General features: G+C 46.6%; 1 protein-coding gene and 1 non-coding gene across 2 annotated transcripts in view; both read right to left on the reverse strand.

Annotated features, from left to right (window-relative positions):
• Nucleotides 1–392: 392 nt before the first annotated feature.
• The window catches only part of HSPA9 (heat shock protein family A (Hsp70) member 9), a 31961-nt gene continuing 16767 nt past the window's right edge, over nt 393–15586 (reverse strand). The window contains exons 11-17 of the mRNA XM_073356002.2: nt 12776–13003; nt 11386–11490; nt 10159–10276; nt 5871–5965; nt 3726–3818; nt 1938–2078; nt 393–1104 (exon numbers count right to left, since the gene is read on the reverse strand). Coding sequence (XP_073212103.1) covers nt 1042–1104; nt 1938–2078; nt 3726–3818; nt 5871–5965; nt 10159–10276; nt 11386–11490; nt 12776–13003 — 843 coding nt within the window. The 3' untranslated portion in view covers nt 393–1041. The remainder of the gene's footprint in view (nt 1105–1937; nt 2079–3725; nt 3819–5870; nt 5966–10158; nt 10277–11385; nt 11491–12775; nt 13004–15586) is intronic.
• LOC140916685 (small nucleolar RNA SNORD63) lies at nt 11859–11929 on the reverse strand. Its single transcript, XR_012160599.1, has one exon. It is a non-coding gene; the product is annotated as a small nucleolar RNA SNORD63 (small nucleolar RNA).

The following is a 15586-nucleotide window of genomic DNA, read 5'->3' on the forward strand; positions in this document are numbered from 1 at the left end:
CAACTGACGGCCTGGAAGAAACTTCTATGAGTGCAAAAAGCCCCATGATGCATAATTTCTTCTGGAGCCAGTGATGCCTGCCTCCAAGCAGGATATTGAATAGATAAAGCACTGGTCTGAGCCAGCAGGACAATTCCTACGTTCCAAGAAGAGCATGCAAGCACTAAGTAAGAGAAAAGCAGGAAGAACTTTTCTGAATGTAACCAGGACTAAAGCATCAATGAAGCTAGTTTCAAAAACACGTATGGTGTTCAGGTTTCCAGTTTGCTCACATTCTTTGTGCCAGCAGGGGGTCTACCAACAAATGCCACTTCACCCGGATGCAACTAGCCAAAAACCTCAAGAGAAATTAGACGCTTTTCCATTTTTATTTTAAAAAAATCCAGAACAGATCCAGTAAGAACAATTTTATTATCAGGGAAGTTGTTTTACTATACGCAGAGAACAGACATGGTATGGAGCAGAAAGCTTAGACAAGCAACGCATGTAACTTCAATGTGGCCTTATTTAAAAGGAATTAAGTTACAGCCAAATTAAAGTAACCCATTCTCCTTCAGTACAAGGATACTAAGCTAGCTGCAGATTTAACGTTCTCTAGCAACGTAGCTGGCCCTGCCACTGCTGAACCCAGGACCTGTTACAAATCAGTTCACAAGCACTTGGCTCCACGAAGAGGATACATAAGGACTCCCATCCCCACCCCAGAATTTGTGACATGGTTTCAAACCTTTAAACAAATTAAGTATACCACTTCGTCAAATGTTAGGAGTAAATGATGAGTGAATCCCCCAACCGCTCAGTTGAAAATACCACAGGGCTCAATATTTAGAACTTTGTCTAGCATGAATTAACTTTCATGAAATGATGATTCATCTAGTGGACACATCACTAAATTTATACATTAAAGAAATTATATATAGAATACTGCAAAAACACAGTAAGACTGAATTCTGCCCATTCCTGCTCAGGAAGGTCCCTTCGCTCCCAAGCTTCAGAATTTTCACCCTCTTCCTGCTGCAGTCTGTGCGCAAGAGTGACATTCTACTGTTTCTCTTCCTTCTGGTCCCCAGAACTTCCACCAGAAGCCTCTCTCTCTGATGCCATCTGTGAAAGACACTATCTGTTAGTTACAGAACGCTACTCCCACAGAGATATCCCGATAGCTTGGAAGCAGCTGCCCAGATTTCTTCTAGACTGATCACAATATTCTTCTCACATTGAAAGACAAAGTCTAAAGACCAGATTATTGAAGGTATTTAGGCACCAAGTGGGAATTTCAAAAGCGACTAATACCCACTGAAACCAAAGGGAGTTAGGCACCTCAGTGCTTCTGAAATCTCATTAGGGCCTAAATACTGTTAACAATCTGGCCCTAGCTGACCATTTTAGACAGAGCAGCCAGGAAGCCCATGATGAGTCTCTAGCATCCAATGACTATGCACAGAAGTTTAAATAATGTTTGCCATCATTTTAGTGGTTTTTAATAACTGCATTTGAACATCTGGACATAGTATCCTTTCTACGCTCACTGAAAGATCTACATTCATACTTCTGCTAGGAGGTTTGCCTGATGCCCATTTATCTTGATGTATAAAAAGAGTTTCAAGTATTGCTTGTCACCAATCAAGAGCTTTGTAATGACTGTTTCGACAAGGTAGTTTTACATTAAAAAGTTATACGTAATCGGTGGCACAGATCAGCAGCACAAACAAAATGCTACATAATATTGAAGGTCAGACTTCAGAACTTCTGTGATTGGCTGGACAGCTCATGACGTTGTGCCAGAGGAGATGTCATTAGTGCAACAGCTGCCATTTAGGGGAGTTGACCTGTGGCTTCGAGCTACCCAGGCACGGACAATCCTCTAAGGCTTCATTTGGATCAGCTCCCTCTCCCTGTACAAGCACCAGTGTGATCCACAAGCCCTGCACACCCACCTTTTTGTATGCCATTTCAAAGAGTTTAAGGGACGCCTGTTGCAGGCTGGACGCAGCCTGTCTGATGTTTTCTCCTGTTTCAGCATCTTTACGAGCCAGCAGCTCTCTCATTTTAGCAATCTCCTCCCTCAGTTTGTTGCACTGTAAACAAGTTACAAACAATAGTTACATTGCACTTAGTTCATTAAAACTGAGCCCTTCCCTTCACTTCCACAACCCCCTCCCAGCTCTTGCCAAAAGAAGTGGATTTAAGTCTCAAATTAAAAGTCTGCAGTGCCTAGTAGCTTGTCCAGTTCCCGGCGGGCATGTATCCACATCACTGAACACACTACAGCTGCACTAACTGGTCACCTTGTTTGCAGTCTCAGCAGAGAAGCCAAGGATTGAAGAAGCCCCAGAGACAGAACTGCCCCCTTTGGCTGAAAGCTTGCCTCATTGATACCTCGAGTGACCTACTGCCACCACAGAATCAAGGGGAGCAGAAAAAGCTGCTCTTCATCTACCCATCTTTAAAACTCCACCAGAAAGAGCCACAAAGCAGAGTGTTCAATGCACAAAGCCCCTAAGAGTTTCCTCCCTTTGTTGTGTGTGTGAGGAGTGGGGATGCAAACAAAAGCAATATAGTCCCATCCCATCCCTACTGCCATCTGTCAAACCTTCCACACAATCTGGCACTTCTCTGTCAGACTGGGAGTGCGCTCAAGAGGGCAGGATTGGCGATGTGAGGTTACTGTGGGACAGCTGCACTGACAGAGCTGTGAGGGCGTGGGACACTCACTCAGCCATGTCTAGAGGTAGAATGTGGGCAGCCACTGTCAGTCCTTTACTTTTAGGCCCACAGGTTGGAAGGAATACTATGTTCTTGAAGCCTTGTATAACAGATTTCCCTGCTCCAAGCAGGCCACGCTCCTTACAGTGCCCATTATCACTGCCCCTCCAGTCTCCCACAAAGCTGATGATGGGGTTAAACATGTTTCCCACGCAACTTCCCTTCAGAGGCTAAGTATGTAGTCTCTTGCCTTCCCAGCCCCTGCTAGGCTAGAAAACAAGTTCTACGCTCTCACTGGGCTACACGAGCACCTGGCGTTTCCACACCCATGTTTTAAAGAGAAGCCCAGCAGTGATCTGGGTAGAGCCACTGAATCTTTATCCAAGGGTACTTGCCAAGAATCTCCAGCCTCAGCCCCTCCTAAAACCCCAAATTACTCTTTGTGTTTGAAGTGGATGCTTTAATACTTTTGCAGCTTGTGAACTCAGTTTTAAACATAGCTTTTGAAATGAAGAATAATGCAGCGATGAAGCAGTCACTGAACAGTATTAAAACCCCTCTGACACTAAGCATCTGACTCACTACAGGTAAAGGAAGGAAACTAAGTTTAAAACCATTTAAGCTGCTCCCAAGTTCCTGGGTTCTGTATTTGCAAGTTCACCCACTGCTCTGAGACTCTCAGGACAGAATGGAAGCCTTCACTTAATGCTGATTAACTTACAGACAAAGAAAACTTGTTTCGTACATTCAGTGTCTGAAGAAAAAATTCCCTCTGAAATCAGACAATCACCTCCACTGTACGAGTGGGACAAAAAGCAGCCAAGGACTGTGCCTACCTTCCACTGTTAAGAATCCTTCATGTATTCTGAAAGTCAACTTCTCTAGCAAGTTTCAGCCACATGCTATTTTAAACAGTTAAGAATCCTTGAGAGGTTACATGCTAACCCATTCTTTACCTGAGAGGGCAGATACTGTAGGGAACTCTGGCCCCTTTAACAAAGGCATCAGAAAATACCCACCTCATCTGCTGGCAGCTGATCCTTAAACTCCTCCATCTTGGATTCTGTATCATGGATGATCCCTTCTGCCATGTTGACAGCTTCGACACGTTCCTGGGCAAATTGACAAGTGGGTTATTTTTGCACACCAGGTTTTCTGGTCAAGAAATGCAATACCTACTAGCTTTCCTGGTTACAAAGATAACCAGCATGGGACCTGCTGCAGTGCTGCTTTACTACAGGTAGATGAACCATGTGGTCCATTGCTCAAGTGCGTTAATCCACGTGGCGGCATGAACTACTGCACTGCTGGCAGTCTCAGACAGAGCAAGGCTGGATGTTCCACCCGTTTAGGAAAACGCCCCACAAGAATAATGCTGCAAGGTGCAATGGAGTTGTTAGCAAAAACAAAAAACAAAAAAACCCACCTCCTTTATTTTCTATTGGTCCTCGTCAGTGGTTCAAAGTTCACAGCACCTAATCTGAAACCACCACCACCCAAAGCACCTGAGCTGGTACACCCTGCAGAGGCCAAGAGTTAAAAATGGGAACTGGAGAGTGAACTGCCCTCATCCAGGAGTGGGTCACTCCAGAGCACGGTTTAAGCATGTTAGCAGGCAGCACAAGAAAGCTTGTACTGCTGTCTGTGGTGCACCCAATCTGTGGAGGGGTGTGTCTCCAGCATTTCATAGCTGTCATCTGGGCACCTGAAACCACCAACACTAGTTCAGTGGGTTAGGAACATAAACAGTGACAAGACAAGGAGATGGGGTGGGAATGTTCAGAGCACTCTACACAAGCCCTATGTATCCACAAAGTCTACCCGACAGACAATACATGAAAACAAGTTATGCAAGGAGCTGGCACCTCTCAATAGTGTATTTTGCACATGTAACTCCCAAATGCCAAGGGATCAAGAATCTTAGGGTTTCAACAGAGGTCTGAAGCAGAGAAGAAAAAGCTACAACTCCTCCTAAGGAAATTCAGCTCCTTTCACAGAAAGCTACTCGAATATTCTATCCTTTGGTCTATGCCAGAACCTCACCCTTCTGAGGATCAGAGATTTAAAAGTGTTGCCAAAACAAGATCACTAGTTCTGTAGAGACGAGAACAGTGTAAAGCATCTACAGTGTGAATTTCCGCAGTCTGTAAGCATATGCTAGTGCCATATCCTACAGTATCAGCTGCTTAAATCAATGTTCTATATTTAGTAGAGCAATTCATTATAGTTTACCCTCATTAAATCAATTAGTCCTAACCATTAACCTTATAAATATTATAGATTGATCACTTGAGTGCAGAAAGCATCACTCCTTTTTGACTAAGGAGATGTGGACTGTGACCAGATATTCCTTGAGGGAATGGTGATCTCATGTGCACGGAAGGCATAAATACCAAGACTCAGATGAGATCTGGCACTCAAGATGCTGGAGACCAGGCTTTTAACACGTGCACTGCAACTGCCCATTGAAGGGTGTGCGTGTCATGGGGGTTCGGACCAACATTTTGGTTTTGTAAAATTTAGAAAAAAAACACACACAACAAAACTTATTTCAATGAGTTCAGTGAAAACAGCTCCCTGCTGTGTTTGCAACTAAAGATGCAGCATTGCATTGCTCCAGGAGAAACTGGAAGTGAAAGTGATAGGGCTAGCTTCACTATCCAAGACGAATTAAATGTAAACATTCAACAGCATCCGTGGTGAAAAGTAGATTCAACCAGATTTTAAAATTTCAGTTCACATATTAGTAACAGGTAGGGGAATTTGTCTATTTATAGCACAACCATGTCCCTTTAATTCTTTAGAAAAGAATTTTAAAATACTTGGTTTGTAAATATAAGGTCAGCTATTGAACAGAGGCCAATAAGCTGGGTATTTATATGCCTATATTTTCTTGCAGTTAAAGCCAACTGCATGTAGAAATTTGGTAATAGGGGGACAAGTGGTAATCTAGGCATCTAAAAATCCATTTGCAAAGGCAATTGCACTCCTTGCACATGCAAACATAGGCACGAGTACAATGATTACAATCTCTTAATCTGGCCTTTATATGTCAAGCCAGAAGTCCTCGGAGTAGAGTGCAGTTTCATAATATGGAATGGAGATTTTTGACTGGCTGGTAAACTACCCATTACAAGAGACCACAACGACCACCACCAAGTTACCTTTCTTCGCCTATCTTCCTCTGCATATTTCTCTGCATTCTTCACCATGTTCTCAATGTCATCTTTGCTGAGGCCACCAGAAGACTGGATCACGACTGCGTTAGAAAATAAAGTACAGTATTAAAAAATGCTGCTTTGTATTTTAATCTCTTCTCCTACAGTGAAGAGAGCTCCTACATTAATGCTCCAGACACACCAGCTAAGTTATGTTGCTAGGGATCGTTTCCTTGTACTAATGAGCTGCTAGCACAAGGCATGTATTTGAGCCAGTGCAATAGTGACTCCTTAGAGCAGTGGATTTTCAAACTTTTTTTCTGGTGACCCAGTTGAAGAAAATTATTGATGCCCGTGACCCAATGGGGAGTGGGGATGAGCGGTTTGGGGTATGGAGGGGGCTCTGGGCTGTGGCAGGGGGTTGGGGTGCAGGAGGGGGTCGGGGCTCTGGGTGAAGGAGGGGGCTCTGAGTTTGGGGGGCTCCGGGCTGTGGCAGGGGATGAGGCTCTGGGCTGGGGTGTAGGCTCTGGGGTGGGGCCAGGGATGAGGGGTTTAGGGTGCAGGAAAGGGCTCTGGATTTGGGGCGGCTCAGGGCTGGGGCAAGGGATGTGGGCACGGGTTTACCTTGGGAGGCTCCTGGTCAGCGGCACAGCCGGGTGCTGTCCTGGCACTGTGGACCACTGTGCCCCCGGAAGTGGTCAGCAGCAGGTCTGGCTCCTAGGTGAAGCCGTGCAACCAGCTCTCACCTACAGGCACTACCCGTCCCCACAGCTTCCATTGGCCGGGAACTGGCCAATGGGACTTTGGAGCCGGTGCTCAAGGCGGGGGCAGCACATGGAGCCCCGTGGCCCCCCTGCCACAGAGCCGGACATGCTGCTGGCCGCCTCCAGGGCGCAGTGCAGTTGGAACAGCCTGCCTTAGCCGGGCAGCATGGCTGACGGGACTTTTAACAGCCTGGTCAGCAGTACTGACCAGAGCTGCCGCGACCCGGTGCCTTACATTCCAAGACCCAGTACTGGGTCATGACCCATGGTTTGAAAAGCATTGCCTTGAGAATGCTTAGTATAAACATAAACTAAGAGATCTGATGAGAGAAAAGTGCAGATCCCCAATGACTTTCCTTCCTAGAGCCGCATTTACCATTTCTCTGCTCTCATGAGAGCATTCAGCTCTTGGGCTCAGAGAGCAATCCTTGTGCACCTTGAAAGCAACAGAATGCTGAATGGCTGCAGTTTCTCACAAGGTTGCTAGTAGTCTGCATTATTCTAGTTAGTGTGCCTATCTAGGGAGACCTACTAGAAAGTACAAGGACAGAACAGCACTTGGAGAGGTTTGGTATAATGGACAAGACAATAGCCTGGCAACTCAGATAAAGATTCTGTTCCCAGCTGTGCTAGATACCCTCTTTGTAACCATCTGCAAGCCACTTCACACTGTTCTTCAGTTACTCCATGTGGAAAGTGAGCCTGTGTATATGGCCCTCAGGCCAAGGGGGCATTCTGGCTCGGAATGCAGGAGGAGTCTTTATCAGGCCATGGAGTTTCCTTTCACTTTTGGAGAGCAGCCCAGAGCAATTCAGAAGCAGGCTACAAGCCTGTTTCCAGCCACACTCTCCCTCTATTTCCTTCAGTGACAGAACTGTAGCTAGCTTTCAAATAAAGGCAACTTAATTTTTTCCTACTGCTGCCCTGTGAAAGCTGCCTTGTTTGAGCAACATTACAAACTACATTTCAAGTGGGGTGGCGTAATGCAATTTCATCGGAAAGCAAGGGACAGATGTCATTGGACATTTTACAACACTTCAGGAAGGGAACCAATTTTAGGTCTTCACCTCAGTAAGCACTTAAAATTTTTCACAGAGTATTCTAGGTGACAGTGAGCCTAAACCCTAAAAGCCTAACAATACTAGTCTATTTCAAATGAGTCAGAGATTTACAATGGGATCATGGTTGCAACCTTTGTTATATGCTACAGGTAGCTAAAGGCTGGTATAAGAACCCTGGTCCTCCATATCCTGTTGGGCACCTGCAACCAGCTAATACAAGGCGACAAACAGTGCATGCTCCTGCTCCAAATGAATTTGGTGTCAATGAGGTGGTTTTTTGTTGTCAATAGCAGCAGGACTGAGCCCAAAAATATTCACCAAGATGATTAAAGCAAGTTTCTAATTATGTTTTCTTCAGCTATAACCCGCAAATTCCTCAAGGAATTCCATACCTCTGGAATGGAGAGGCAATACGCCATTTTTGAATGAAGCAGAACACACTGGAAGTCAACAAATCATCATAGGGAAGTAAGTGCCAAATAATGACAATTTTTCTTCAAGCTTTGTAGAAATCCAGCAATCCAGGCTAAAGAAGTTCTCCAAGCCAAAGTTATAGAGGTCTAAACCAGTGCTTGATGGTTACAACAGTAATTGTGGAGGCAATATTGCTTCTAATATTTGATTGTGTTATTAAATAAACACAGTGACCGCTTCAGCTCTCCAAACTCCCTGCAGTTTAAAGATGTTGTTTCTAGGCTACCAGAATCAGCTGGTTATCAGGGGAATATGCCTTAAGCACCTGGGTTTTAAAATTCTTGTGGCAGAGTGGTTAGTACATTCTTAGTACTGTGCTTGTTTGATCAGATGCACTCTTCATGCTATGGGTGCTTGCCATTGGCCAGGTGTCTTGCTAATTAACCTCCTCCCCCTAACACAGCTTGGCACACTGATGCTGTCCCATGACTAGACAATAAGCTGCTAGGACTATTAACATATGACACTAGTTTCACAGATGGACAGTGTGCCAAGGTGCATAGCACAGCAGACCAGTGGAAACAAGCTCCTACCTGGTCCAGGGTTCCCAGTCACTTACCTCCCTGCTCAGCCCCTTCCTTTCTCCCCAACCAAAAAAAAACAAGAAACAGAAGTCTTTGCCCCAAGTGCCTCTGTGGGTGGGTAGCTTCTTGGAGGTGCAAGGGAGCATGACCTACAGCTGCTCATCTGTCACTGTCAGGGGACTTCTCTTCTGCCTACATCACTGCATTTCACGAAGTGAAAGAGTCAGGCTGCTTTCAATGCAATTTCATCTGCTGAAGAGAAGACTTAAAAGCTAGCCTATTTCCCACCAGTGAAAAGTCTCAACATGGACTGCTCGTGTACAGGGCTCATTTTAAATGGAAGTTGGGCAGCTTTAAGGTAGTAGATGAGGGTCACAACAGCCACTAAAGCCCTTTGGCGGTCCATGCCGAAATAAATGTTAATGAGCCAGGTTATTGAAGGGTGCAGTTTTTTACTGAAGTCACTGCCACTGACTCATACCACTCCACTCCTGCATCACCACAGGCTCCGACTGTGCCCCACACCACCCACTTCATTACCACCTCCCACTAGTTGGCTGTTTGAGAGCTGAGAGACAAGAGCACCAGAGGCAGGGCACACACTCTGCCAGTAGGGAGAATGCAACCAGAGCTGGGTGGCCTGGGACAGAGCTGGAGACCAGAGCTGATGGGGAGCCTGGCACATGGGTGAAGTCTGTGCCCATGGGGGAGGCAGAGACTGGGGGGAGATCCAGTCCAGGTCCCAATGCCCCTCACAGCCGCAAGGAAGGGGCTCTGCCATTACACTCCCAGCTCTAGATATGCCTCCCCATTGGAATGAGTTCATCCCAACTCAGGGCCTGGCCACAATTAGATTGGCTGTGGGAGGTGGGAGCCAATGTTAAGGAAGCAACCAGAGACTGGTGGTGAAGGGTAGAGCCTGGCCCCTGCTTCCGTGATGGAGAGATGATTGGGCCATTAGGTGGCCATTAGGTGTGGGCTCCTGCTCCCAGTCCTGGGCTCCGTTTGCCCTGTATCCCATGATTCCCCTCACTTTAAGCACAGTGCCTGGTGCTCAGATCAGGGTGCCAGCTGGGTGCACCGCAGCTCACTTGTGGCTACATCTCTGCTGCCTACTGGCAGGCCAAATAAAATGATCTGGTGGGTTGGATGTGGCCACCAGCAGCCCATCCCTGGTGCTCAAGGTTTAACACACTGGAGCGGATACCATACCTCCTGGATAACTGGTAACAAATATAAATTGTCCTACTTCTCCCTTCCCCGTATTTGCCTACTTATCACCCTTACCTGCTGCGCTATGTATGACTCTGATTGTAAGCTTTTGGGGAGCAGGGATCCCATCTATTTGAGACATCTAGCACACTATTGGGGGTCATACACTCAGAGGTTCATACCGAGTAGCCAAGCATAATTCCATAAATTTCCTTCCCTTCACTATAAGGGAATGCACAACAATGATAGCTGCACTTACTTTGCTGTTCGCGTCCTGTCCCTTTATCCTTTGCTGAAACGTGAACAATGCCATTAGCATCAATGTCGAACGTGACCTCAATCTGGGGCACTCCCCGTGGAGCTGGAGGAATTCCAACCTGGAAACCAGAAGTGCTTAGCCATTAGTTCCCCAACAGATGTGGGCTTGGTATCGAAGCCTTCAGTGTTGTGCATATTATCTTGGTGAACTGCCAATTCAACTAAAACAACCTCAAAGCAGATCCCAGGATATGCTTGTCAGAAGTCGTGACAATTTAGTGGTATCTGATAGACTTAATGGGACAGACCTAATTTAATGCAGCTGCAGACTTCTACCCGGAAGCTGCCATAAATGTCATAAGAAGAGCAAATGCTGTTTTACACTTAATGCCAGTAAGTCACTTTCCCCGTCCCATGCACGGTAACAAGTTCAATTTTCTTTAGTTAATTACTTGGGTCTATTCTGGGGAGAGCCAGGCCCTGCTTGAGGCTACCATGTTTAAATGGTGAGAGATTCACCATGCTTCAGGAGATACAAACCCTTGCCTTACCGGAAGGCTCCTTCCGGCAATTGGATTTAATATTAGAGATGTCAAGCAAGAAGAAACCTCTTAAGAACCTGTATTAGCTTCAGGCGGTCCTGATACAGTACAGCCCTATTCAACATGACCACTCTTGAAATTAAATCAGAAGCATCCATACGGATCAGGAGGACAAATACCTGTACAGGCTGATTATGTATGAAGAGAGTGAACTACTCAGCCACACTGAACTGCAGCAGCTATGTCCTATACACAATCACCCCTTGAAGCACGGTAACTGCTGTCTAACACAATCTAGGCTGCTCCAAAGGGACTTGAAGGGAGTGGGTGATGGGCCAGCTACCGGCTGCCTCAGGGACAACTGTGAAGCAACATGGGATCTAAGTACTGAGTTATATTTGGCAACAGGATCTAACATCCTAGTTCCATGGGTACCAAAAAAATCAATGCCTCTAAGAGCGTATGGCTACTGAAGGCAGGCGGTCAGTAAGGCCTACTGATTTACGAGCCTGGATCACTTTGTGCTTTACATTTGTGGGGCAGGTAAAAATCAAATGGCTTCTGTTAAAGTCCCCACTTTCAAGAGAAGCAGGGAGGGAAGGGGGGAGGTTCCAAACAAAATGGGAGGCTTGGAACTTACTGCATAAAGGTAGTTTAAAGGTTATGAACATTTTGTGCAAACATACCAAAGTGAACTGGCCAAGAAGCTTGTTGTCAGAAGCCATCTCTCTCTCACCCTGGCATACTTTAATCTCCACTTGAGTTTGCCCATCAGCTGCTGTAGAAAACACCTGTAGAAGGGTGAGAGAAACAGAATATTTGACAGCTTACAACCCCTGAATTGAACTACTTACTATACAAGGACTAAAGGACAGGGAACAGCATGAAAACTTGGAAGTTAGGCTGGAGGGATAAAGAAATACTTTAAATGTGTATTTTCCCTCCATGCCTCACAAGCTTTTTAATACAGTAAAGATTCTAAGGCAAAAAGATAACGATTAGCAGGCGAGATTTCAACAAAGGCAGTCAAAGTGTTTGTCTGGGAGTCAGAGAGAAACAAGAAAATGAGCACTGGAGCCCAATCTTTTCAGTATCCCTGCAAGATGGGGAGAGCATTCTCTATGAGTCCAGACCAGCAAGGGCAGTTTTGGCCATGCATTGTGCTCAGTTATATTAAGTCTCTGCACTAGTTCTCTTCAGAATGATGTGCTGACAGTAACATCATAGCACAGACACATGGCCTGGTTCTGTCCCAAGACAAAAAGCTCAAGAGATTTCTCACCTCATGCTTCTAAAGAGGGGGGAGGGAAGTTGAGTTTATTGGGTTGAAAGCTACCTCCACCCCGACAAAGAAGAGTTACTCACTAATTGGCCTCATTTTGTGTTGGATTTCAGCCTCTCCTTCCACTTGAATTCTGTCTAGGTTTTTGGGTGTGGAAAGGAGAAGAGACTCATCTGGGATTCCCTGCTCTCTTCCCCAATAGCTGCATATTGCAGTGACCGTCATTAGCTAGCTGAAGAAGCCTTCAGCCTCAGATGGTTGTCAGAGAGCAACACAAGGCATATCCTCTCTCTCTGGGGCAGAGGGCTGCCTTAACAGGGCTCCCAGCCCTTGCTGTAGTGAGAACTCATCTTAGCCCTGAGCCCAGAAATGCTACCACTATTAAGCCAGCTGGACCTTCACGGTGTGTTCAATTCCAAACGCCCTTTACCTATTCCCCATATTGGGTGTCCCACCTTCTCCCTCCCCAACCGTAGGATCATGCCCATGCTGCTACCTCTGCACATAGTGCTCCTCCAGTCATGCTACCACAGGCAGCAGAGTGAAACTGTTAAGCTGTTCAGTTTCGTCGGCTGGGCTATGAGGAAAGCACTGAGTGGCATGACTTTGACCCTCCTGGGAAACATGGATAGGGAGAAAAAGCACACTGGTCACAGTGTCCCCATGGGACTTAAATACAGGGAAGGGGCAGAAATAGAACATGGGGCACCCAATGCCTGCTATTGTGCTGTCCCTAAGACAACAGCCCAGGAACTCCATTAGAAGCAGACAGTTGCCACGATGTTTAACCTCACCTGGCTCTTCTTGGTTGGAATTGTCGTGTTCCTGTTGATAAGCTTAGTGAAGACACCTCCCAGCGTCTCAATTCCCAAGGACAAAGGAGTCACATCCAGCAGCAGCACATCGGTGACATCACCAGCTAACACGCCACCTTGAATAGCGGCACCAATAGCAACAGCTTCATCGGGATTAACTGCTTTGCTAGGAGAACGGCCAAACAGATCCTGCACAGTCTGCTGCACCTGAATGAGTACAGAACACAGCCGACATGTAGGGAACTCCTGTTATCACAGCCTTGCTGCCACAGCCCACCCCATGGCATAATAAAAAATGTATATGAGGAAGGAACCCCTCATTATCTGCCCTCCAACCAGCTGACACTTTTGCCGTTCCCTTCCCCCTACCCCTACTACTTCTGCCATCCAGTGACGTATGAGACTAAGCTTCAGGCCCATGACTGGCTCCTACTCCCCGCATCCCTCAATTTGCTCCTCCTAGCACCCAGCTGAGTGGATTCAGGTGCACCCATATTTGCCCTACACCTACATCACCTAGGAGGCCAAAAGACAGATAGCCCCCTCCCCTGGAATACTGTTTCCAACCCAGATAGCCAGCAGTGAGTGACCCAAGGAGGGGAATGGAGAACACTAGCCCCCTGCGAGTTCAATACTCCCACCTACACTGACCCCTAGCTCACCACACAGCAATAACGCAGCAACATTCTGCTCGAGCAGAACAGGGATCACTTATCCCAGCTGGGCACAAGTCAGCATATTCCAGGCTTATTCTCCCCAGTGCCGGGACCAGCTCCGGGGACTGAAATGCAATAGCAAGCACAGAACCATGGGGCAGGCTAGAAAATCCACAGAAAGGAGAGGACACACCTAATCTTGTTTAGTGTATTAAAGAATAAATGAAGCCATATGAAGGGCAACAATGTCTCCAGCCCCTACTTAATGTGGTGTTTCAGAAGATACTTTGCGCTCCACCTTTTCAGAACAATATGCTGATGAATTTATCAGATCCATGGCTGAAGTATCAGGACAGAAACTCAGCTGGGTGTTTGAAACACCCTACACGGCTCTCAATTCCACTCCAAGGGGCCCACCTTCACCACTGAGATTTTAGCTGATGCTCACAGCTCCTCTGCATCCCAAGCTGCGTTTGTGGAGCAGCCATTTTCTGGACAAGCGAGCACTGAGCTCCTGGGGAGCTGTGAGCACTACTCCAGCTCATCTGCCCATGAACACTCCCTTGATACAGTGAAACACACAGGAAGACCATATAATTAACTGGAAATCTTCCCCCTAGAGGGCATGTTTTACAGTACAAGGGGAAGTATTACTTCTGATCACAGACCTGACGTTTCCTGGAGCACTGGCTGTGTGAGAGCAGTTTCAAGTAATGTCAAATTCCACCCCAGCAGTGGTGTGAATGGGATGGTGTGAACCACCCAGCAGTGGTGTGAACTGGGCAAGATGCAGTACAAGAGGGAGAAAGCTACATTACTGTGTGCAATACACAGGTGCAGATTTCGGTATGGCTGTGCTCAACTCAGCCTGCAGTTAAAGCTTTGAGTGAGAGTAGTCAGGGAAGCGTTATGTAACCTTGCAAGGCCACATGGTGCTAGAAAGGTATAAATAGGATACTGACATTTAAGTAGTGTCTTCCACTCCCAAAGGATTCTCAGTATTTCAGGAAGGGCTTCCCCCACCATGGAAATAAAGTCACAGTGTATAACACTACATAAGAGACTCAGACAGAAGGCTAGGAAAATATTATGCCCAGTTTAAACTGCAGGGACCTTAGTAAGGGAGGATGCAATCACTGGACTTTGGCCAGGACAGTAGCTTTTAGTGACTTCTATCCTGCAAACCTTACAGTCATTGAAACCTCAGAGTATGTCTACACAGCATTTGAGCACCTGCAGGAGCAGCCTCCCAGCCCTCATCAACAGACTTGGGTTAGTGGGGCTCCTGCTAGTGCTCTGAAAGCAGCTGTGTAGCCAGCGCTTTGAAGTAATCACTCCCAGGCAGACTCTTCCCACCAGGGTACTCTGAATCCTGGATGGCTGTCAGTCACAGTAAGATGGTGATAACATCTGAAGAGTACCACAGCACCTACAGAGTAAAGCAGTCTTTACTGTTCTCCACAGACTGGGAGTGAATAACTGAGGGTACATCTACACAACAAACAAACCCATGGCAGCGAGTCTCAGAGCAAAGGTAAACTGACTTGGGCTGGTGCTGCAAGGCTAAAAATCGCAGTATAGACATTTGGCCTTGGGTTGGAGCCTGGTCTCTGAGATCTCCCCGCCACCCACTGGATTTCGGGGCCTGGGCTCCACACTGCGTCTCTACACTGCTATTTTTAGCCCTGCAGCACAAGCCCATGTCAGTTGATCCGGGCTCTGAGACTCACTGCCATGGGTCTTTTTTTTTTTGGCTGTGTAGATGCACCCTAAGAGACCTCCAGTAGCAGCACAGTCCACATTCTTGAGGACACCCTTGCACAAGCATGTTCCCCACTGACTTCATGGGAACTGAACAGTTCTTTTTGGAGCTTGGAATCTGAGAACACTAAATCAACACCAGGTGGGTCCTAAATGTTCAAGACTTTGCATGTCAGCAAAGCAAGTCTAAGTCACCTGCTGGTGCTTATCACCACAGTATACAAGAGTCAAGTATATCTAGGTAGCCAGTGCTAAGAGCATAAGGCCAGTGAAACATGTCATCGCTTATGCCAGGGAGCAAACACATACCCAATTATGCATTAACAGCAGGTGACAGAATGACTTCGCTGACAGCCAGAACAGTGAACCTACA

The sequence above is a fragment of the Lepidochelys kempii genome, chromosome 8 (assembly GCF_965140285.1).
Source record: "Lepidochelys kempii isolate rLepKem1 chromosome 8, rLepKem1.hap1, whole genome shotgun sequence".
NCBI classification, from domain to species: Eukaryota; Metazoa; Chordata; order Testudines; family Cheloniidae; genus Lepidochelys; species Lepidochelys kempii.